We start from the raw sequence: 24,042 nt of genomic DNA, 5'->3' as shown, positions 1-24,042 counted from the left end.
AGAAAAGAAATAAGGAAAGGAGAAAACTAGAGTGAATTCTTAAATTTGGGGTGGGATTGGAGGTATCAGTGTGAGCTCACAGATTTCAATATAGATAGGCACAGAAATGAACATGGATATAAATGTGCAATGCTTATGCATACACACAAACATGTATTTCCTGGCTCTGTCCACTGAGGAGGCCTGGGAGTGGGAGTACCTCAACAATGATGAACATGCCTCCATGTGCTTTGCTGGGCCACTCCAGCTGACCCCAGAATTGGCTGTTTTTTCCATGGCTACCGGTATTTAAGGCTTGTTTGTGACTCCTTTCCTTGTTTTGATGCTGATGAAGAAAAATTTTTTTAGCTTTATTGAGGTATAATTAACAAAGTTAAATGCAAAGTAGGTGTACAAACTTGATGTTTTGAAGGTGCTAGTTTTTATGGTGCTTGACATTTACCCTGGAAGGTGGGGAATGTTAGCGCCAGTTCACAGTTCAGGACACTGGGCTCAGAGAGGGGAAATGACTTGTCTATGGCCACAGGGCAGTGAGAGGTGGAGCAGATGGAAGTCAGAGCTCTATGCTCTGATACTCTGAACACAGGACAACAGGGGCAAGGAGAAAGACAGGAATCCTTCAGAGTGGGTATGAGAGACCCAGGCCCTGAACGAGATACAAGGGGCAGGACATGGCAGGACAGAGCAGAAAATACAGAGCTCATGCCTGAGAGCTAGAGCCTGAGACTTCTGGGCAGCATCTCAGAACATCTATGAGCTGAGGGACCAGCTCTCCAGGGCACAGTCGTTGAAGCAGGGCTGGACATAGGGCTGTGACTCAGTCCTCAGAATCCCCACTTTCTGCAGGGAACCACAGGACAGTGACAGCAGTGTTGACAGGCAGAAGTTCAGCCTAATTTTAACCTCTTTTTTGGTTACTAATTTTTTAATTGATAATTGATAATAATTATACATAATTATGGGGTATAATGTTATATTTCAATGCATGTATATATACTGTAATGACCAAATTGGGATATTTACCATATCCATTACTTTAAACATTTATCATTTCTTTGTAGTGACAACATTCAAAAATCTTTTTTTTAAGTATCTTAAAATATACACTACATTGTTATTTGCTAAGTGGCAAACAGGAATGTGAAAAATTGTTCAACATCACTAATCATCAGAGTAATGCAAACCTTCACCTCTTAATTGGCCCTTATCATCACCTGGGCCCCAACCCCACCCCAGCTGGCAGCATTTCACAGGAAGGGACTTTCAGAAGAGCCAGCTCTGCCTGGATTGGCCCTTGTAGAAGTTGGGCCAGTGGGGAGGATAAGGAACACAAGACTAATGCCTGCTCAGCTCCTGCAGCTGTGATAGCCTGAGGTCTAACACTCACCAGAGGGTTGGGTTGGCAGCAAAATGCCCTCTCTCCCACCCCCTTGCCTGTGGAACCTCCCATGCCAGCCTGGTCTGGAGGAAAATGAGTCCTAGCTTTCATATGGGGCTCGAGGGCAAGGGACAGATGGGGTTTGAGGTGAGGATGAGGACCTGAGTTATGCTAACAGCTTCCAGTTTGGGTCTCAGATTCTTAGAAGCCAAGTATAAGGACAAAGCCCCCAGTGCAGCAGGGAGACAGGATCTCAGGGCTTGGGGTTGGGGGGCTCCTCTCAGTCCTAGGGGTTGGGGAACAAGCCCTGAGCAACCAGACCCAGACGGGTGAATTCCTGGAGAATGTGCTGCCATTGCCATGACCACCACCCGCCAGGTTTCTATTATACCCAGTCCTGGGGAGGGTGCACTATGTACATAGAATGATGTAAATATGAATGATATTCCATGGAGTTGACCAATTGACAGGTCTGTACCCTCAACTTTCCTTCCTACGGCAGACGTTGCTAATCAATCACAGTCTCTGCTCAGTCTGGAAAAGAGGCTCAGAGTCTGCTCCACATGAGGCCTCAGACAAGCCCTGCCCATTCCTCAGAGCTGGTATATGAAATGCTAAGTATCTGCTATCCATTGCTCTGACCTCCTGAAGCTTGTCAGAGACTATCTGGAAAAGACCAGTTCATTCCTTTATTGAGAGGGGAATACACTCTGTCACAATGCAAGGCCCTGAGCCCAGCAAGATCTCCAGCTGGAGATGCAGCTGGTTGGCTGTGACTCTGTACTGGCCCTTGATGAACCCTCGGGAAGCACAGGAGCGGCACCTCCAGTAGGCCTGGATGATGCGAACAGCATTGAGCACCTGGCAATAGCGCCTGCGGATGCGCCACATGCGGGCCTGGGACTGCAGTGTGACTGCTGCCCACTCCTCCCGGAAGAAGGCCTCCAGCGCCGCCCGCCGCCTCTTCTCCAGAATCTTGGACAGTATCAGCCGCCACCAGCACTGAATGATGCAGGCGCTGAGGGCCGCGTGCAACAGTGCCCGACGCACCAGGGTGCCCCGCCACCAGGCCTGGATCTTGGTGGCTACCATATCTTTGTCAGAGAGCTTCTTTTGGTTTTCTGGGGGCTTTCAAGAAAAAAGAGGGACCTTCAGAGAATGCTCCCCACTGGCTTCAGCCCTAGGGTGTGCCAGGAAAGGCCCTGATTCCCTATCAGCAACTGTCTCTTTTTCTGGAATTCAGGAGCACTGGGCAGGACACTAGCTGGAACCAGATCAGGTAGGTGTCCTGCCTCTGCCATCCTCTGGTTGATAGCCACAAGCACATCACCTTGCCCCTGGGTCTCAGTGTCCTGCCCATCTTGGGGCACACCTGCCCTGGCTACCTCACCCAGTTTTCCACGGACCTTGTTGACCAGCAAGAACACTGTGATATAGGGTCAAAGGGTTACCATGTTCCACCCAGATCTGATCCTTTCTTTCAGACCCCTTCAACCTGCTGGAGAAGTCACATCCTTTGCCAGTCCTGCCCTCTCATCCCTGGCAAAAGTTCATAGCCACAGCCTGTTCTCTCCCTCTGTCATGTCTGAAGACTAAACCCTGATTTTTTTTTTTTTTTTTTGTCTTGCCCAAATTCGTATCTAAGGGGCCTGGGGAGTCATGCCCTACAAATCATAACTTCTCATCAGATGGGTTTTATTTAACCCTTTACTTTCCAACCTGACCCTGGCATAACATTATCAGACAAGGAAGAAAAATATTTTATCCCAAAACATGCTTCTTTGCCATATTTTGAAATGGCCCTACAAAGCTGTTCTTTGTGGAGGAAAATTTGCATCTGTAAAGAATCTCTACTAACATAGCTAGATCTTCTTCTTCCAGACCCTCCCAAACCTAAAGAGATTAACTAAGATCTGACTAGGAAACATTTGTCATCTGTTTTCTCTAAGGGGAGATACTACAAAAGTTCAAAAGAACTTTGGTCTCCACAATCTTTTATCTTAACTTGAATGTTCCCTTTCTATGAATCTCAGGTCTTTAGACAAATTCAACCAATTGTCAGTCAAAAGATGTTTAAATTCACCTATAGCCTGGAAACACCACCCTCCCCCCAGCCACCGCTATGAGTTGTCCCACCTTTCTGGACCAAACCAATGTATTTCTTAAATGTATTTGATTGATGCCTCATACCTCTCTAAAATGTACGAAACCAAGCTGTGCCGGGACCACCTTGGGCACATGTTCTCAGGACTTCCTGAGGGCTGTGTCATGGGCCATGGTCATTCACACTTGGCTTAGAATAAATCTCTTCAAATATTTTGCAGAGTTCAACTCTTTTCTCTTTTTGTCAACATGTCATAGTATCAAAAGTTCCTCCACCCCAAAGTTAAAACTCTTACATCTCTTCCCCATCATCATTTTTCTTAACTTTCACATTTTAAATCTTAATTCACAAGCACACATACATGCACAAGCTCAAATACACGCACACGCATACACACACACACATGCACACACAGGTACTTCTAACTGAGCCCCGCTTCCATATCATGGTCATTCCATTCCACAAGCACAGCCCCCACATCCCCAGCCCCAGCCCTGTGTGGTTTGGGAGGTCATACTTTTTCTAATTTCTCATTGGCATTGTCCACTCTCTGTGTCTCAACCAGAACTGGAGTTTTAGCCTGAAAGGGAAATGGGGAAAGAGAACGGACAAGATTGAGTTTATTTCTCTCCTTAGCTCAGCACTGTTAGATATGAGTTCTAAATTTCTCTTCAAAGAATCAATCTGTCAGTACGTTCAAATCTTTGCCTTCTACTTTTAAACTTAACTTCCTCATAAAGCAAGGTTTTTCGATTACCTGCTCCACCCTGACTCATTCCCATTACCTGCTCATTCTCCACCCTGACTCATTCCGATTTCCTGCTCTGCCATAACCATTTTTCCTGCCAAACCACTCACTCCATCACTCTCTTTAAATTAACCAATTGGAATTAGTTTAGCCTGTGCGGTCTAACCCTAGCCAACCGAGGAAGGACCCAGCAGCAGGGGCCACGTGTGTCAGGGATAAGAACCCCTTCCCCTCCCTTGTCCAAGGGTGCGCTCACCATTGCTCCATCTGTAAGGGCGCACCCTTCTATAGAAGCACATTGCCTTGCTGAGAATTAAAAAGAAAATTTTACATTCGAGTGCTATTTCTTTTGCGGCACTGAAGCTTTACTTATAACAATCTGGGGGCTCGCCTGTGATTACATTCCACTCTGGGGAAGGTCTCTGGTTCTCTCTCATGAGGAGGTGCACCCCGCCCCCTTGCAACGGCCTCAGGGGTGAAAAATCAGAACCCACCCAGTGCGAGGAATAACCCAAGCTCTCAGCAACGCGGAAAAAAACTGGCCAGCAACCTAGCTTAAAGGATCCTCACATATTGTGGCAACAACTCTGTGCACAGACCAAGAAAGGAGAAGCTGTGGGAGCCGATAAAGTACTTCCTTGGTGGTCAAATTCTGGAGGGCTAAATGTGTGTGTGTGTGAATGATCACAAACAACCCTACTTGAGGTGTTGTTCATGTGGATGGTGACAAGTCCTACTTCTGGACAGAATGAGTGGATCCTCTCTGCAGTTCTGTAGCTACCTCTTATGGCTTAGGGTGGATCCTGCCATGGGATTTATACCAGCATGCCAACACTAAGAGGGGCCTAATTCTCCCTTGGGGAGTGGCCAGAGAGGACAACATGAGTGGGAAGTGTCCAAGGGACCTTCAGAGGGGGAAAGAGAGGAAACGGGTCAACCTTCCAGAGCAGCAAGGCAAGATGCGCCCTGATTTGAGGGGTTGAACCTTCCAGGATAGGCAAGGCAAGACATCCCTGGTTTGTGGGGTTGAGACTTCTAGGGCAGGCAAGGCGAGACATCCCTGCTTTGAGGGGTTGAGCCTTCCGCAAATTTCAGGGGGTTGAACCTCACACAAACCTCTGGTAGTAAGAAAAATATTCAGAACACCCCTTTCCTTTCTTGGGGGAAGAGAGAGTAGCTCCTCTCCCAATGGTCCCTCCCCTAGGGGAAGGGGAAGGAGAGGGGAGAACAGCAGCATAAGCGGCTGGCAGAGGCAGGGAAAGACCAGCAAAGAGGAAAGAGAAACTGGGAGAGGAAGTCAGAGAGAAAGAGACAGAGTCAGAGACAGAGAGAGAAGGAGAGAGGCAAAGAAAGAACGAGAAAGACAAAGAGGGAGTCAGAGAGAGAGACAGAGAGGCAGAGAGAGAGAAAGAGACAAAGAGGGAATCAAGGAGAAAGAGAGACAGAGAGGCAAAGAGAGAGAGAAAGAGACAAAGAGGGAGTCAAAGAGAAAGAGAGACAGAGAGGCAGAGAGAGAGAGAGAGAAGGAGACAGAAAGACAAAGAGGGAGTCAAAGGGAAAGAGAGAAACAGAGTCAAAGACAGAGAGAGATGGAAGTAGTAAAGAAAATATAGTGTATCCTATTCCTTTAAAAGCCAGGGTAAATTTAAAACCTGTAATTAATAATTGAAGATCTTTTCCATGACCCTATAACACTCCAATACCACCTTGTTGTCAGTGTAAACAAAGGCATAGCCCGAAAACACTGAGGCCACTGACAACCCATAGCCTTTCTAATCAAAAATTCTTAATCCGGTAACCTGCGGATGGCCCAAATGCATTCAATCTGTAGCGGCAACTGTTTTGCTAACAGAAGAAAGTAGAAAAACAAGTTTTAGCGGAAACCTCATTGTGAGCACACCTCAAGTCAGAACTATCCTAAGTCAAAAAAAAAAAAAAAGGCAAAAAGGTAGCTTAGTGACTCAAGAACCTTGAAGTATGAGGCTATTCTGTTAGAAAAAGATGATTTAACATTAACCACTGAAAATTCCCTTAACCCAGCAGATTTCCTAACAGGGGATCTAAATCTCAATTATCATACAAAGGTCCGACCAGACCTCCAAGGAACTCCCTTCGGGACAGGACAATAGATGGTTCCTTCCGAGTGATTGAGGGAAAAAGACACAATGGGTATTCAGTAAGTGATGAGGAAACTCTTGTAGAAGCAGAGTTAGGAAAATTGCTCAAACCTGCGAGCTGTTTGCACTCAGCCAAGCTTTAAAATACTTACAGAATCAGGAAGGAGCCATCTATATGAATTCTAAGTTAATATGGACTGAACGAGGTCTTATTAATAACAAAGAATAATTGAAATCCCAAACTTACAAGATTTTCAACAAAAGTAAAGTTTGCTAAAAGTTAACAGTGTAACATGTATTATAGTAACTTCTAATCTTGTGGCCTTAGGCAGTCTAGTCCACAGACATGAAGGAAGTTCACTTTGGAAAAGAATGGTTATCATCTTCAAGAAAAAAAAAGCCGGGGGAGGGAGGGAGGATTTATGTAAAAAGGAATGTTATATGATAAATTCTTGTCCTAAAATAAATTAACTGGTTGTTTAAAGAAAGGGATGTTTGCAACAAGTCAGAAAATTGAGGCATGTCGAAGAATTGTCTGTGAAAGTCATGGAAAAAAAATGTTATAATAGGGAATTTGTGCAAGAAATGTTGTATAATTTAAAAGTAATTAGGCCTCCTGAATGTAAAACTATTGAAGAAACAGTTTATGTGCAAGGTGTGTAGGTGTGTAAGGAAAGTAAAATATACCTTTGGTGAAAGGATTATAAGGAGGTATAAGAATGTGGATTTTTACCTACATTAAAAGGTTTAAAATTTTTTTTGTTTTAAAGGTTTAAGCAAGTTTTGAAATGTTAATTGTAAAGGAAGTTCTGCGTGTAAACATATTGGCTAAAGTTAAAGGGGCATCATCCAGTTTTTCTGTGAACTGGACTTTAAAATAAAAGCACAACAGGTTTTTCTTAAAACACTAACCTGCTGTTTAACAAAAATTATAAAAGGTTAAAAAGAGTCTATAAAATTCTTACCTTATAGTCAGACATTAAAAATTGGATAAATATGTCTACAAGGTTTTATTAAAATTAAGTTTAACATTAATAACACACTAATATAAAGGTTAAATTTAGCTTATCTGGTATAAAAGTCATATAGGAAGCTTTGTCAAATATAAAATGGTGTTTGACTTTCTTTGGTCTAAAAACTAATAAAAATAGGTGCTAAAGGAAATTTCTCAGTAAGAAGTTACAAAGGACTATAAAGTCCACTGCTGATGTCCCCACATTTAAAACAAAAGGTCAATTTCTTAGAAATTATATACTTGGTTTATCTTCTATTTTCCTTTCCCTCAAAACAAAAAGTCTTTTAGCACAGGTACCACCCCTAGAATTTCTGGTAAACCAGCACCAGCCTGAGGATCACATTCTCATCAAAGGGTAGAAAGAAGGAAAACTCATAGATATGAGTTCTAAATTTCTCTTCAAAGAATCAGTATGTCAGTATGTTCAATTCTTTGCCTTCTACTTTTAAACTTAACTTCCTTGTAAAGCAACCTTTTTCAATTACCTGCTCCACCCTGACTCATTCTGATTACCTGCTCCACCCTGACTCATTCCGATTACCTGCTCATTCTCCACCCTGACTCATTCCAATTTCCTGCTCCGCCATAACCCTTTTTCCCACCAAACCACTCACCCCTTCACTCTCTTTAAATTAGCCAATCAGAATTAGTTTAGCCTGTGTGTCTAACCCTAGTCAATAGGGGAATGACACAGCAGCAGGGGCCACGTGCGTCAGGGATAAGAACGCCTTCCCCTCCCTTGTCCAAGTGTGTGCTCACCATTGCTCCACCTGTAAGGGTACACCCTTCTATAGAACTACATTGCATTGCTGGGAATTAAAAAGAAAATTTTATATTTGAGTGCTATTTCTTTTGTGGCACTAAAACTTTACTTATAACAGCACCATGCAAAAGACACTAGCCACAAGCACTAGGACATAGGATCAATGACATCCAAGTCAGGGCTCCTCTTACCTCTGCCTTCGACTCTGCTTCTAAGGACAAATGGGTCAGCGTCTCCTTCTGCTGAGGCTCATCTTCTTTTGAGGGCTCCTCTGTCTTTATGGGCTGTTTCTCCTCCTGCAATCAGCATTAGGGGAAAGGCAAGAGTGAGGTTGCTGTCCCTCCGTCTCCATTCAGTATGGCATGCATCCCCAGCTTCTAGGTCTTCTCAGAGTCTTCAGTGTCAGGGGGTCCCTTCACCCTGAGAGATCAATGGGACACCCCTAACAAGCCTGGTGTGTTTGGCTCTTACCATTGGTCACATATGGATTGGTTGTAGATGGTTCAAGTCCCCTCACATCTGTGTTCATCCAGCCATGGCATAGGCAGGAAGGGTGGAGGAAAAAAGGCCTGTGATGTCATAATGGCACCTGTGACTCAGGCACCAGATGGTTCCTAACAAGTGAGCCCCCTCCGAGGGAAAGACAAAAGCGCTGCCCATTCTTTTCTGCCAGAAATGGACAAAGCCCTGACTTCAAAGGCAAGATGCCAGAAATCCTGGCCCATTGCTGTAAAGGTTTATAAAAAGCCAGTCATTGGTAATAATATTTAATTGAAAAAACTTGGCCAGGCACGGTGGCTCAGGCCTGTAATCCCAGCACTTTGGGAAGCCAAGGCAGGCAGATCAACTGAGGTCAGGAGTTCGAGATCAGCCTGGCCAACATGGTGAAACCTTGTCTCTACTAAAAATACAAAAATTAGCTGGGTGTGTTGGCTGTCACCTGTAATCCCAGCTACTCAGGAGGCTGAGACAGAATTGCTTGAACCCAGGAAGTGGGGTTTGCAGTGAGCCAGGATCATGCCACTGCACTCTAGGCTGGGCAAGAGAGCAAGACTCCATTTCAAAAAAAAAAAAAAGAAAAGAAAAAACTTAAATAGCCCACTTTAATAATCAATAGGGGATTAACTTAATGGTGCATAGTTCATTCATACTATAAAATACTACATAACTATTAAAAATAATGAATTTGATCTATATTACTAATGAGGAAATTATAAAAATGTATTTATAAGTAAAAAAACTAAAGTTCCTTTTGATCCCACTATGTAAACAAAACTAGGAACATAATTCTACACATAAAATTGAATAATTTATGCCAGAAGTTATTATATGATACACATTTTATGTTGTAAATTAATATAAAGAAGAAAAAAGGTATATATACCAAACTATTACCAATGATTACCTCTGGAGAGGCGAGTTAAATTGCTGACTCATGCCTAACACAGTCCCCAAGGAACCCCATGAGGGTCGAGGACCAGCCTGGACTCCATCTGAGGTTCAAATGGGTTCAAGTGCTCTCCTGTCTTCCTCTGTCCCTGTGGTCTCAAGGCCACAGTCAGATAGATGAGGGGGGCCACTGCACAAGCACAGCCCCTTTCTGCCTGATCTCAGCCTCTGAAAACCCAGCTGGACAGGGTAAATCCCTGAGAGGCACAGCCCCTGGGATCACTGAGGAGTGCACTTGAAATGTAGGGTGAGTATGGGAGAGGCCAATGTGGATATGTAGGGGGAATGTAGGGAAGAGGAGGAGGCCATTTGAGGCTGGGATGTGAAGTTAATGGGATGAGGGGGTGGGGAACATGTAAATATATTGAAAGATATGGGAAGTTGTGGGTGTGATATGGTTTGGCTCTGTGTCCCCACCCAAATCTCATCTTGAATTGTGACTCCCACAGTTCCCGTGTGTTTGGGAGGAACCCAGTGGGAGGTGACTGAATTGTGGGGGTGGGTCTTTCCTGCATGGTTCTCATGATAGTGAATGAGTCTAATGAAATCTGACGGTTTTAAAAATGGGAGTTTGGGCTGGGTGCAGTGGCTTATGCCTGTAATCCTAGCACTTTGGGAGGCCGAGGCAGGAGGATCATGAGGTCAGGAGATCAAGACCATCCTCACTACCATGGTGAAACCCCGTCTCTACTAAAAATACAAAAAATTAGCCGGGTGTGGTGGTGGGCGCCTGTAGTTCCAGCTACTGGGGAGGCTGAGGCAGGAGAATGGCATGAACCTAGGGGGCAGGGCTTGCAGTGAGCTGAGATTGCACCACTGCCCTCCAGCCTGGGTGACAGAGCAAGACTCCATCTCAAAAAAAAAAAAGGGAGTTTGCCTGCACAAGCTCTCTCTTTGCCTGCTACCATCCATGTAAGACGTGATTTGCTCCTCCTTGCCTTCCACCATGATTGTGAGGCCTCCTCAGTCATGTGGAACTGTAAGTCCAATTAAACCTCTTTCTTTTGTAAATTGCCCAGTCTTTGGTATGTCTTTTCAGCAGTTGAAAATGGACTAATACAGTAAATTGGTACCATTAGGGTGAGGTGTTGCTGAAAAAATACCCAAAAATGTGGAAGCAACTTTGGAACTGGGTAACAGGCAGAGCTTGGAACAGTTTGGAGAGCTCAGAAGAAGATAGTAAAATGTGGGAAAGTTTGGAACTTCCTAGAGACTTGTTGAATGGCTTTTAAAAAAGCCTAATAGTGACATGGACAATAAGGTCCTGGCTGAGGTGGTCTCAGATGGAGACGAGGAGCTTCTTGGGAACTGGACCAAAGGTGACTCTTATGTCGCGAAAAAGAGACTGGCAACATTTTGCCCCTGCCCTAGAGATTTGTGGAACTTTGAACTTGAGAGAGGTGATTTACAGCATCTGGCAAAATAAATTTCTAAGCAGTAAAGCATTCAAGATGTGACTTGGGTGTTGTTAACAGCATTCAGTTTTATAAGGGAAACAGAGCATAAAAGTTCAAAAAATTTTCAGCCTGACAATGTGATAGAAAAGAAAACCCCGTTTTCTAAGGAGAAATTCAAGCCGACTTCAGACATTTGCATAAGTAATGAGGAGCCGAATGTTAATCCCCAAGACAATGGTGAATATGTCTCCAGGGCATGTCAGAGGCCTTCACAGCAGCCCCCCATCACAAGCCCAGAGGCCCAGGAGGAAATGGTTTCAGTGCTGTGTGCAGCCTAGGGACTTGGTGCCCTGTGTCCCAGCCACTCCAGCCATGGCTGAAAGCGGCCAATGTACAACTTCAGAGGGTGCAAGCCCCAAACCTTGGCAGTTTCCACATGGTGTTGAGCCTCTGAGTGCGCAGAAGTCAAGAATTGGAGCTTGGGAACTTCTGCCTAAATTTCAGAGGATGTATGGAAATGCCTGGATGCCCAGGCAGAAGTTTGCTAGAGGGACTGGGCTCTCATGGAGAACCTCTGCTAGGGCAGTGTGGAAGGGAAATGTAAGGACAGAGCCCCCACACAGAGTCCCTATTGGGGCACCACCTAGTGGAGCTGTGAGAAGAGGGCTACTGTCCTTCAGACCCTGGAATGGTAGATCCAGCTTGCACTGTTTGCCTGGAAAAGCCACAGACACTGGATGCCAGCCCATGAAAGCAGCTGGGAGGGAGGTTGTACCCTGCAAAGCCACATGGGTGGAGCTGCCCAAAACCATGGGAACCTACCTCTTGCATCAGCGTGACCTGGATATCAGACATGGAGTCAAAGTAGATCATTTTGGAGCTTTAAGATTTGACTGCCCCACTAGATTTCCGACTTGCATAGGGCCTGTAGCCCCTTTGTTTGGCCAATTTCTCCCATTTAGAATGGCTGTATTTGGCCGGGCGCGGTGGCTCAAGCCTGTAATCCCAGCACTTTGGGAGGCCGAGACGGGCGGATCACGAGGTCAGGAGATCAAGACCATGCTGGCTAACACGGTGAAACCCCGTCTCTACTAAAAAATACAAAAAATTAGCCAGGCGAGGTGGCGGGCGCCTGTGGTCCCAGCTACTCGGGAGGCTGAGGCGGGAGAATGGCGTGAACCCAGGAGGCGGAGCTTGCAGTGAGCTGAGATCCGGCCACTGCACTCCAGCCTGGGCGACAGAGCGAGACTCCGTCTCAAAAAAAAAAAAAAAAAAAAAAAAAAAGAATGGCTGTATTTACCCAATGCCTGTACCCTCAATATATCTAGGAAGTAATTAACTTGCTTTTGATTTTACAGGCTCATAGGCAGAAGGGACTTGCCTTGTCTCAGATGAGACTTTGGACTGTGGACTTTAGAGTTAATGCTGAAATGAGTTGAGACTTGGGGGTACTGTTGGGAAGGCACGATTGGTTTTGAAATGTGAGAACACGAGATTTGGGAAGGGCCAGGAGTGGAATGATATGGTTTGGCCCTGTGTCCCCACCCAAATCTCATCTGGAATTATATATAACTCCCACAGTTCCCACATGTCGTGGGAGGAACCTGGTGGGAGGTTATTGAATTAGGGGGCAGATCTTTCCTGCACTTTTCTTGTGATAGTGAATGAGTCTCCCGAAATCTGATGGTTTTAAAAAATGGGAGTTTGGGCTGGGCGTGGTGGCTTACACCTGTAATCCCAGCACTTTGGGAGGCCAAGGTGGGTGGATCACCTGAGGTCAGGAGTTCGAGACCAGCCTGGCTAACATGGTGAAACTCTATTTCTATCAAAAATACAAAACATTAACTGGGCATGGTGGCTCGTGCCTGTAATCCCACTACTCAGGAGGCTGAGACAGGAGAATCGCTTGAACCTGGGAGGTAGAGGTTTACAGTGAGCTGAGATCACACCATTGCACTCCAGCTTGGGCAACAAGAGTAAAATTCTATCCCCCCCCCAAAAAAAATGGGGGTTTGCCTACACAAACTCTCTTTGCCTGCTGCTATTCATGTAAGACATGACTTGCTCCTCCTTGCCTTCCGCCAGGATTGTGAGGCTTCCCCAGCCACGTGGAACTGTAAGTTCAATTAACCCTCTTTCTTTTGTAAATCGCCCAGTCTTGGGTATGTCTTTATCAGCAGCCTGAAAATGGACTAATAGAGGGTGTGACAGAGAAGGTGTGATATGTGTTCATTTGAGAAGGATAATAGGATACAGGCCTTTGTTGTAACACTAGTCAGTATTTTACTTCCCCCAACTCCCAACACTCTCCACACCTCCCCTCCGACACACACACACATACTCATGAAAGCCTTGTGCTTCATCATCTGGAAGAATAAACCCCAAACTCCTCACAACCTAAGTAGTGGGTATCAGCTTTTTGAGAGAGAAGAAGACAGAGAAGGCCACGTGCAGTGGCTCACACCTGTAATCCCAGCACTTTGGGAGGCCAAGGCAGATGGATCACTTGCACCCAGGAGTTTGAGACCAGTCGGGGCAATATAACAAAACCCTGTATCTACAAAATATACAAAACTCAGCCAGGCGTGGTGGTGTGCATCTGTAGTCCCAGCTACTTGGGAGACAGAGGTGGGAAAATCACCTGAGCCCAGGGAGGTCGAGGCTGCAGTGAGCCATGATCGCACCATTGCACCCCAACCTGGGTGACAGAGCGAGACCCAGTCTTAAAAAAAAAAAAAAGATAGAAAAATTAAATCAAAAATCTAATTACTGATCAGAATATATGGGGTAACTCACATCCTGTGAATAATAAAAAGCCCTGGCAACATCAAGAAAGGAAATGAGACAGTATAAAGACAGGTCTGGGCATAGAAGGGCTTCCCTCCGGAGTAGCCAGGAGGAGGAAGAAACGCCACTTCATGGGAATGTCAGAGGGCTCCACCTCCAGTTAGGATGCAGAGGGTCACAAAATACTCCCACAGCAACTGCACAATAAGAAAACACCTGACAAACTTAAAACATCACAAAATAGTAGTTATGGAGCATCTAAATAAACTGAATTCTAAAGTGGCTCTATCCCTCTCTAGGTGCACTGAGGTTAGTGGCTGCTTTCATGCCTGTGGATAGGTACCAAATCTCTGGACACAGGGACCCGCAGGAGTAAGCCCGCCATATGCAGTGAAATGCTGTGATGAGGATAAACCAGCTGAACTTTCAATGGCTGCATGCGAGCTGCAAGACAACTTGGAATCTGGAAAAGACACACACACACGCACACACACACACATACAGTGAGTCCTCTGCTGCCATCATTCCTTCCCGTGGGACTTCTGTTGGATCTACAGCAGCACAGGGAGCCAGGGGCTGGCTTGGACAGCAGAGAGAGCTCTTAAGTCTCACAGTGCTAACATTCCACACTTTTGCTGGAGAAAGGAGTCTGAGCCCAGCCTCAAGACATTTGAAACTGAGGGGGATGCAAACCAACTAAAGTGTCAACATAGCCCCAACCTAACTGAACTCCTGATTAGTTGAAAAATGGCCTACCCTAGTCTCTACTGCTTTTATCTAGTGTTTGCACACAATTTTTAAAATGAGACACATGAAGCAGCAGAAAAATGTGACCTGTAATCAAAAGGAAAAAAGCAATAGAAGCAGACTCACAGATGATTCATATGTTAGAATTAGCAAAGACTTTGAAACAACAGAGATTATATAAATATACATATAACAGAAAAATGATTTAGAGGTAAAGGTAGAAAAAAATGAAATAAGAAAATGGAGAATTTGGGCAGACAAATGGAAACTCTAAAGAACAGAATAAAAGAAATGCAATTTTTTGGCCGGGCGCGGTGGCTCAAGCCTGTAATCCCAGCACTTTGGGAGGCCGAGACGGGTGGATCACGAGGTCAGGAGATCGAGACCATCCTGGCTAACACGGTGAAACCCCGTCTCTACTAAAAAATACAAAAAACTAGCCGGGCGCGGTGGCGGGCGCCTGTAGTCCCAGCTACTCGGAGGCTGAGGCAGGAGAATGGCATGAACCCAGGAGGCGGAGCTTGCAGTGAGCTGAGATCCGGCCACAGCACTCCAGCCTGGGTGACAGAGCCAGACTCCGTCTCAAAAAAAAAAAAAAAAAAAAAGAAGAGACAAACAGATCAATGAAATGGAATAGAAAAGCCAGAAAAAGACTTACACTTATATGGTCTGTTGATTTGTTTAATGTACCAACACAATTCAATGCAGAAGGAAACGCATTTTTCAATTTAAAATAAAAGAATCTTGATCCTTATCTAACACCATAGACACAAATAATAATTCAAGATGGATCATAGCCTAAATGAAACCTCAAACTATAAAACTTCTAGAAGAAATCCTATGAGAACTATTTTGTGCCCAAGAATCAACAAAAACTGTTTTCTTAGCACACAGAAAACACTAAGTATAAAATATTAATAACTTTGCCAGGCATGGTAGCTCATGCCTATAATCCCAGCACTTTGGGAGGCTGAGGTGAGAGGATTTCCTGAGCCCAGGAGTTTGAGACTAGCCCAGACTCAAACATGTTGAGACCTTGTCTCTACAAAAAAAAATTTTTTTAATTAGCCAGGCGTGGTGGCATGCACCTGTATAGTCCCAGCTACTCAGGGAGGCTGAAGTGGGAGGATCACTTGAGCCCAGGGATCAAGGCTGCAATAAGCCATATTTGCACAACTGTGCTCCAGCTTGGATGACAGAGTGAGACCCTGTCTCAAAAAAAAATTTGATAAATTAGACTTTGTCCAAATTAAAACTTCTGTTTATCAAAAGACAGCACTTAAGCTACAATCTGAGGAAAGAATATTCACAATACCTATATCTGGCAAAGGACTCCTACTCAGAATATAAGAACTCTTACAACTCAGTAATAAAAAGCAACCTAATAAAAATGGACAAAAGGCTTAAACCAAAGCTTTATAAAAAAAGATATTCAAGTGGCTTCCAAACACATGAAATTTGCTCAACATCATTAGTTATCAGGGAAAGACAAAATTTAAGCCACCATCATGATGGCCAAAATTAAAGAAAAAAAGAAAAGGAGAATACCAAATGTTGGCAAGGATGTAGAGCAAAAGAAACTCTCATATATTTTTGATAATACAACCAATTTGGAAATTCATTTGGCTATTGCTTTTAAAATTAAACATATACCTACACCCACTCTCTGACTCAGCGATTTCACTCTTAGGTATTTACTTAAGAGAAATGAAAACATATCCACAAAAAGACTTGTACAGGAATGCTCATAGCATATACTCATAATAGTCAAACATTGGCAACAAGTGAAATATCTATAAATAGGATAATGGATACACAAATTGTGGTATATTCATAAAATAAAATACCATTGGGCAATAAATAGCCAAGAATTAATGATACGTGCAATAACATGGGTGAATCTTATCCATGATATTATATTGAGCAAAAAAAGCCAAATGCAAAACAGAACATATTGTATAATTCTATTTATATCAAATTTAAAACATGCAAATTTGTTGTGGTGGCTCATGCCTATAATCCCAGCACTTTGAGAGGCCAAGGATCTCTTGAACCCAGGAGTTTGAGACCTACCTGGGCAACATAGGAAAGCACTGTCTCTACAAAAAATGTTTTTTGGTTTTTTTTGTTTTTTTTTTGAGACAGAGTCTCGCTTAGTCGCCCAGGCTGGAGTGCAGTGGCGCGATCTCGGCTCACTGCAAGCTCCGCCTCCCGGGTTCACGCCATTCTCCTGCCTCAGCCTCCCGAGTAGCTGGGACTACAGGCGCCCGCCGCCTCACCCGGCTAATTTTTTGCATTTTTAGTAGAGATGAGGTTTCACCGTGTTAGCCAGGATGGTCTCGATCTCCTGACCTCGTGATCCGCCCGCCTCGGCCTCCCAAAAAAAATGTTTTTAAAAATAATTAACCGAGGATGGGTGTGGTAGCACACGCCTATAATCCCAGCACTTTGGGGGGCCGAGGTGGGTGGGCCACCTGAGGTGAGGAGTTCACAACCAGCCTGACTAACATGGTAAAACCCTGTCTCTACTAAATACAAAAAATTTAGCCAGGCGTGGTGGCACATGCCTGTAATCCAAGCTACTTGGGAGGCTGAGACAGGAGAATCACTTGTACCTGGCAGACGGAGGTTGCAGTGAGCCAAGATCGCACCATTGCACTCCAGCCTGGGCAACAAGAGCAAAACTCCGTCTCAAAAAAAAAAAAAAAAAAAAAAAAAAAAATTTAGCCAAGTGTGGTGGTGTGCACCTGTGGTCCCAGCTACTTGGGAACCTGAGGTGGGAGGATCACTTGAGTCTGGGAGGTCGAGGCTGCAGTGAGCCAGGATCAAGCCGCTGCACTCCAGCCTAGGTGACAGAGCAAAACCCTGTTTTTTAAAAAATGCAAAACTAATATATCATGATAGAAATCATGAACAGTGGACCGGGCGTGGTGGCTCATGCCTGTAATCCCAGCACTTTGGGAGGCCAAGGCGGGCAGGTCACCTGAGGTCATGAGTTCGAGACCAACCTGACCAATAGGGAGAAACCCCATCTCTACTAAAAGTACTAAATTGGCAGGGCATGGGGGCACATGCCTGTAATCCCAGCTACTCGGGAGGCTGAGGCAGGAGAATGGCTTGAACCTGGGAGGCGGAGGTTGTAGTGAGCCGAGATCGCGCCATTGTACTCCAGCCTGGGCAGCAAGAGCTAAACTCCACCTCAAAAAAAAAAAAACCTCAGCTGGGCACAGTGGCTCACACCTGTAATCCTAGCACTATGGGAGGCCAAGGCGGGTGGATCACGAGGTCAGGAGATCAAGACCATACTGGCTAGCATGGAGAAACCCCGTCTCTACTAAAAATACAAAAAAAAATTAGCCGGGTGTGGTGGTGGATGCCTGTAGTCACAGCTACTCGGGAGGCTGAGGCAGGAGAATGGCGTGAACCCAGGAGGCGGAGCTTGCAGTGAGTCGAGATTGTGCCACTGCACTCCAGCCTGGGCGACAGAGCGAGACTCCATCTCAAAAAAAAAAAAAAAAAATCTCAAGCAGTGGTTGCCTCTGGGAGTTGAGATTGATTGGAAAGGGATACAAAGGGACTTTCTGGGATGACATGAATGCTCTATATCTTGATGCGGTGTGGATTTGAGGTATATGCATTTGTCAAAACTCATTTAACTTCACATTTAAGATTTCTCCATTTCACTGTACATAAACTATACCTGAGCTTTTTTAAGGAAGGTGAAATAAAGACATTTTCCAAAAAATAAAAGCTGAGATCATTTATTACCAGCAGACTCACACTGCCAGAATGCTAAAGGAAGGTCCTGGGTGGAAGCTCAGAGCAGCAGGTGGAAATGAAAGCCCCACAATGATGATTATGTGAGCAAACAGAAAAGATCATCTTTTAAAATTTCTTTAAAACACCATTGAATCCAGTGCTGGCAAGAGGAAGTAAGTACACTATAGATAATCTTTCCTAGTGATTACAATAGAAAACTCTGGACAGAATACAAAATCAACTAGACTCTGAAAAGTAAACAATAGCAGCCAGGCATGGTGGCTTACGCCTGTAATCCTAGCACTTTGGGAGGCCGAGGCAGGCAGATTACCTGAGGTTGGGAGTTCGAGACCAGCCTGACCAACATGAAGAAACCCTGTCTCTACTGAAAATACAAAATTAGCCGGCCATGGTAGCATGCACCTGTAATCCCAGCTACTCAGGAGGCTGAGGCAGGAGAATCCCTTGAACCTGGGAGGTGGGGGTTGCAGTGAGCCAAGATTGTGCCATTGCACTCAGCCTTGGCAACAAGAGCAAAACTCTATCAAAGAAGAAGAAAGAGAAGAAAGAAGAAAGAAGAAGAAGAAGAGGAGGAGGAGGAGAAGAAGAAGAAGAAGAAGAAGAAGAAGAAGAAGAAGAAGAAGAAGAAGAAGAAGAAGAAGAGGAGGAGGAGGAGGAGGAGGAGGAGGAGGAGGAGGAAGAAGAAGAAGAGAGAGAGAGTAGCAATACCACACAGATTGGGGAAGAAAGTCAAATGTGAAGAATTATCAGCTCCGGTTTCCAAGTCAAAGTCAAAAACAGCCTAAAATGCAGAACTGCACAAGTGTGAACATAAATAATCCAAAAGAAAGTCCTTATTTTGGATCAGAGGATCAGAAAAAGACACTTCCTCATGCTAGAGAGTATGGACAGCATCCTTCTTCTTCTTTCTTTCTCTTTTTTCTCTTAGCCCTACCCCAAGGCCAGGCTCCGTCACAGAACCGCATTGTCACAGTGGTGGTGCTATGGGCACCTGAAAAATCATCTCCCTGGCTAGAGGAAATGTACAAAGGGACGAGACCCCTGTAGTCCGAAAGAAGTAATTTTTTCTCATTGCTTTTGCCACTTTGCCCTGAAGGCCACTCTAGTCACATAGAACTGCATGCAAGTGTAGTGGTCTATAACTCTGAGACAAATCTATATTTCTGGCCAGAGGAACCAAGAACATAATTTCTAGGAGTGGAAGAATGAGGCAAGTCCAGAAAATAAGGAAAAAGGAGTCCCCTAATTCTGTGTATAACAAACACATGTCTCAGGTTCATGCCTTAGCTGCACATTATAAATCAAAAATAAAATGCTAAGCCCCCAACCACCTGAATGAACCCCTCCTCTTGGCCAAGGGCACTCCAAAGTTAACCTGTAAAACTAGTTCAGGCTATGCTGGAAAGTGGGAGTCAGACATACCTCATTACTATTAATATCAACACAGACCTTAAGACTGATAGACTCTTTAAGTCTGATAAGAAACACATACAATCTATTTTCTCTAAAGCCTGCTACCGGGGGCCTCCATCTGCATCATCAACCCTTGGTCTCTGCAAGCCCTTATAACCCAGACATTCCTTTCTATTGATTCCAAGTCGTTAGATAATAACCAATTGCCAGTCAGAAAATCTTTGAATCTGCCTATGACGTCGAAGCCCCCACTTCCAGTTGTCCCACCTTTGCAGACCATACCAAGGTACATCTTACATGTACTGATTGATGTCTTATGACTCCCTAAAATGTATAAAACCAAGTTGTAGGTCACCCACCTTGGGCACATGTCGTTAGAACTTCCTGAGGCTGTGTCACAGGCATGTCCTTAACCTTGGAAAAATAAACTTCTAAATTGAGACTTCTCTCAGATGCTTTTGGTTTACAGCATCCTTTGAAAAATGAACTACAACAAAAACCACTTCCAAGTCCCAAACTAACCCCTATGTAGCAAATGCAAGGGCAGACCCAAACAGCATAGAAAAGGCTTTGAAAGCTGACACTGACATCAGAATTATCATCCGTGGAAAGCAAGACAAAGCCTCTGGCCTTTACGTAACTGATTTGTCTGCTAAAATAAAAACTAAACGTTGTCCAGAGATGTAATATTTAAACTGTCTAGGATGCAATCCAAAATTACTCAATATATGAGGAGCCAGGAACATCTGTTTAATTATCAAGGGAAAAGACAATCAGTTCTTGCCATTCCGAAATCACCCAGCTGTTGGAAATATTGAAGACTTTAAAGCAGTTACTGTAACCATTATCCATGAAGCAAAGGTGAACCCTTTTTTTTTTTTTTTTTTTTTTTTTTTTTTTTGAGACAGAGTTTTGCTCTTGTTGCCCAGGCTGGAGTGCAATGGCGCAATCTCAGCTCACTATAATTTCTGCCTCCCAGGTTCAAGTGATTCTCCTGCCTCAGTCTCCTGAGTAGCTGGGACTACAGGTGCCTGCCACCACGTCTGGCTAATTTTTGTATTGTTTTAATAGAGGCAGGGTTTCATCATATTGGTCAGGCTGGTCTCGAACTCCTGACCTTAGGTGATCCGCCCGCCTTGGCCTCCCAAACTGCTGGGATTACAGGCGTGAGCCACAGTGCTTGGCCGAACCCTTTTCAAATGAATGGAAAGATAGGAGCCCTCAGCAGAGAAATAAAACAAAACAAAAATATAACCAGGGCCCTGTCCTCCCTCTCCCTCAGGAGGGCAGACGGGTCCACCAAAAATTAAAAAATAAAGAAATATAACTGAATCAAAATTTTAGAACTGTAAAATACAATCAATATCTGACATAAAGAATCCACTGACAGGCTCATTGGCAGAATGCCAATGACAGAAAATCAGTGAATTTGAATATAGAGCAATTGAAATTAACTAATCTGAACAACAGAGAAATAAAAGATTGGAAAAAATAATAAACAGAATGCCAGTGAACTGTGGAACAGTATCAAAAAGCCTAACATTCATGTTATTGAAGACCTAGAAAGAAAGGAGAAAAATCGTTTAAAGAAATAATGGCTAAAAATTTCCCAAATTTTGTAAAAGGCACAAATCTACAGATTTAAGTATCTCAGCAAACACCAAAAAGGATATACTCCAAGAAAACCATGCCCAGATACATTATAATCAAATTGTTGAAAACCAAAGGCCAAAAAAAAAAAAAAAAAGAAAGAAAGAAAAGAAAAGACAAAACACCTTAAAAGTAGCCAGAGAAAAAATGATGCATTACTTATAGGGAAATAATGATTCAAATGACCGAACTTCTCATCAGAAATCATGGAGACCAGAAGACAGTGGAACAACATCTTTAAAATGCTTCAAGAGAGCTGTCACCCAGAATTCTATATCCAGAAAAAAAAATAGTTTTGAAATAATGGTGATATAAAGACATTCTCAGATGAAGGAAATAAGAGAATTCATTGCCAGCAGAACTATTCCTAAAGAAATGCTAAAGGAAGTTAGGAAGAAGAGAAATAATATCAGAGAGAAACTTGGAACTTCAGTAATGAAGAAAATACAACAGAAATGGTTATCTAGGTAAATATAATAGACTAAAAGTAGTAGTCTTTTAAGTTCTTTAGAATATGTTTGATTGCTGTTACAGTATTGTCTGGTGGGGCTTTCAAAATATACAAATGAAAGGCCGGGCGCGGTGGCTCAAGCCTGTAATCCCAGCACTTTGGGAGGCCGAGACGGGTGGATCACGAGGTCAGGAGATCGAGACCATCCTGGCTAACACGGTGAAACCCCGTCTCCACTAAAAAATACAAAAAACTAGCCGGGCGAAGTGGCGGGCACCTGTAGTCCCAGCTACTCGGGAGGCTGAGGCAGGAGAATGGCGTGAACCTGGGAGGTGGAGCTTGCAGTGAGCTGAGATCCGGCCACGGCACTCCAGCCTGGGCGACAGCAAGACTCCGTCTCAAAAAAACAAAAAAAAAAACAAAAAAAAAACAAAATATACAAATGAAATGCACATGGCAACTATTACATAAGAAGGGAATATAAAGGGACTTGTATGGTTGTGAAGTTTCTACATGTTACTTGAAGAGAGAAAGCATTAATTCTAATCGATTGTGAAGGTATGCTATATGTATAAATATATAGTAATCCTGAGAGAAAACACGAAAAAAATACAAAGAGACACATTCAAAAATCCAAAACGTAAATTAAAATGGAACACTAAAACATATTCAAATAACCCAAAAGAAATCAGGAATGGAGAACAGAAGGGGAAATAAATAACAGAGGGAACTCACAGAAAACAAATGATAAACTGTAGTCTTAAATTACATCAATAATAATATTAAATGTAAACAGTCTAAATATGCCAATTAAAAGAGAGGTATTAACAGATTGGCTTTTTTAAAAAAGACAAATTGTGTGCTCTCTATAATAAATCTATTTAAAACATAATTATATAGGCATGTTAAAAGTAAAACAAGTACTTTATGTACAATGAAAATAGTTCAAATTGTAAACTTTATGTGTATTTTACCTCAATAAAAAAATTAAGTAAAAGGATGGGACTTCCATTTCCAGCCAAGATAGAGTAACAGTAACTGGATTTACTCTCCCACCTGAAACAACCAAAAACTACATAAAATCTAGAAAACAATGATTTTTAAGATTCTAGGAACCAGGTAATGAAGGACAGTAATCCCCAAGAGAAAGGAAACAAATGAGAGTTTACTGCCTGGAGAGTTTCCAGGCAACTGTACAGGAAGGGGGAGCCAAAGAAGATATCTCAATGGTAAATAAGCATATGTACAGATACTCAAAATCCTTAGTACTTAGGGAAATGCAGACTAGGACGATAAACTATTATGGCCCACATATTAAAATGCCTACAATTTCAAAGACTTACGCCAAGTGCCAGTAAGGATGTAGAGCAACTTGAACTCTTTAGATGAGAACGAACTCGCATACACTGCTCATGAGAATTAAAAATGGTACAACTGTGCAAAAAAGTTTGACAGTTCTTAAAACATTTTACATATACCTACCATGTAACCCTCCTATTCCAGTCCTAAGTATTTACCCAAGAGAAATGAGAGCATATGTGTACATAAAGACTTGTACACTAATGTCCACAGCAACTTTATTTGTAATAGCCAAAACCTTAAAACAACACAAATGTGAACGCATAAACGTAGTACACCCATTCAATGGGACACTATTCCACAATAAAAAGGAATAAACTATTGATATACGCAGTAACAGGAATTAATCTCAAAATAAATTTTGTTTGAAAGTATACAGATGAGGCCAGGTAATCCCAGCACTTTGGGAGGCCAAGGTGGGCAGATTACGAGGTCAGGAGATCAAGACCATCCTGGCCAACATGATGAAACCAGGTCTGTACTAAAAATACAAAAAAAAAATTAGCCGGTATTGTGGCACACGCCTATAGTCCCAGCTACTGGGGAGGCTGAGGCAGGAGAATCGCTTGAACCCGGGAGGCAGAGGTTGCACTCAGCTGAGATCGCACCACTGCACTCCAGACTGGCAACAGAACAAGACTCCATCTCAGAAAAAAAAAAAAAAAAAAGTATACAGATGAAAAGAGTATATCTAAAACATTTATCACTTCTCTGTGTTGAGAACATTTCAAATCTTTTAGCTATTTTGAAACAATAAATTCTTTTTTTTTTTTTTGAAACAGTCTCACTCTGTCACCCAGGCTGGAGTGCAGTGGCTTAATCTTGGCTCACTGCAACCTCCGTCTCCCGGGTTCAAGCAATTCTTGTGCCTCAGCCTCTTGAGT

General features: G+C 43.5%; 1 protein-coding gene across 2 annotated transcripts; it reads right to left on the bottom strand.

Moving 5' to 3' along the window:
- Positions 1-2,045: 2,045 nt before the first annotated feature.
- IQCF1 (IQ motif containing F1) lies at positions 2,046-8,697 on the bottom strand. Of its 2 annotated transcripts, XM_025376502.1 has the most exons (5): positions 8,597-8,662; positions 8,317-8,421; positions 4,487-4,536; positions 4,000-4,062; positions 2,046-2,506 (listed from the first exon to the last, which is right to left on the bottom strand). In XM_025376502.1, the coding sequence occupies exons 3-5, from the start codon at positions 4,487-4,489 to the stop codon at positions 2,060-2,062; spliced, it is 513 nt and encodes a 170-aa protein (XP_025232287.1). In that variant the 5' UTR covers positions 4,490-4,536; positions 8,317-8,421; positions 8,597-8,662; the 3' UTR covers positions 2,046-2,059. The 2 variants fall into 2 exon arrangements, with proteins under 2 accessions (XP_025232287.1, XP_025232286.1); XM_025376501.1 differs by lacking the exon at positions 4,487-4,536 and having other exon boundaries at positions 8,597-8,697.
- Between the last annotated feature and the right edge of the window lie 15,345 nt (positions 8,698-24,042).

The sequence above is a fragment of the Theropithecus gelada genome, chromosome 2, assembly GCF_003255815.1.
Source record: "Theropithecus gelada isolate Dixy chromosome 2, Tgel_1.0, whole genome shotgun sequence".
Classification (NCBI taxonomy): domain Eukaryota; kingdom Metazoa; phylum Chordata; class Mammalia; order Primates; family Cercopithecidae; genus Theropithecus; species Theropithecus gelada.
This window is presented reverse-complemented; position numbering and strand designations above follow the sequence as displayed.

Coding starts and splice junctions, on each gene's coding strand:
- IQCF1 (XM_025376501.1), bottom strand. Junction 4,063..8,316: donor AAGCAGAGTCGAAGGCAGAG/GTAAGAGGAGCC, acceptor TTTCCCTTTCAG/GCTAAAACTCCAGTTCTGGT. Junction 2,507..3,999: donor CCAATGAGAAATTAGAAAAA/GTATGACCTCCC, acceptor TTTTCTTGAAAG/CCCCCAGAAAACCAAAAGAA.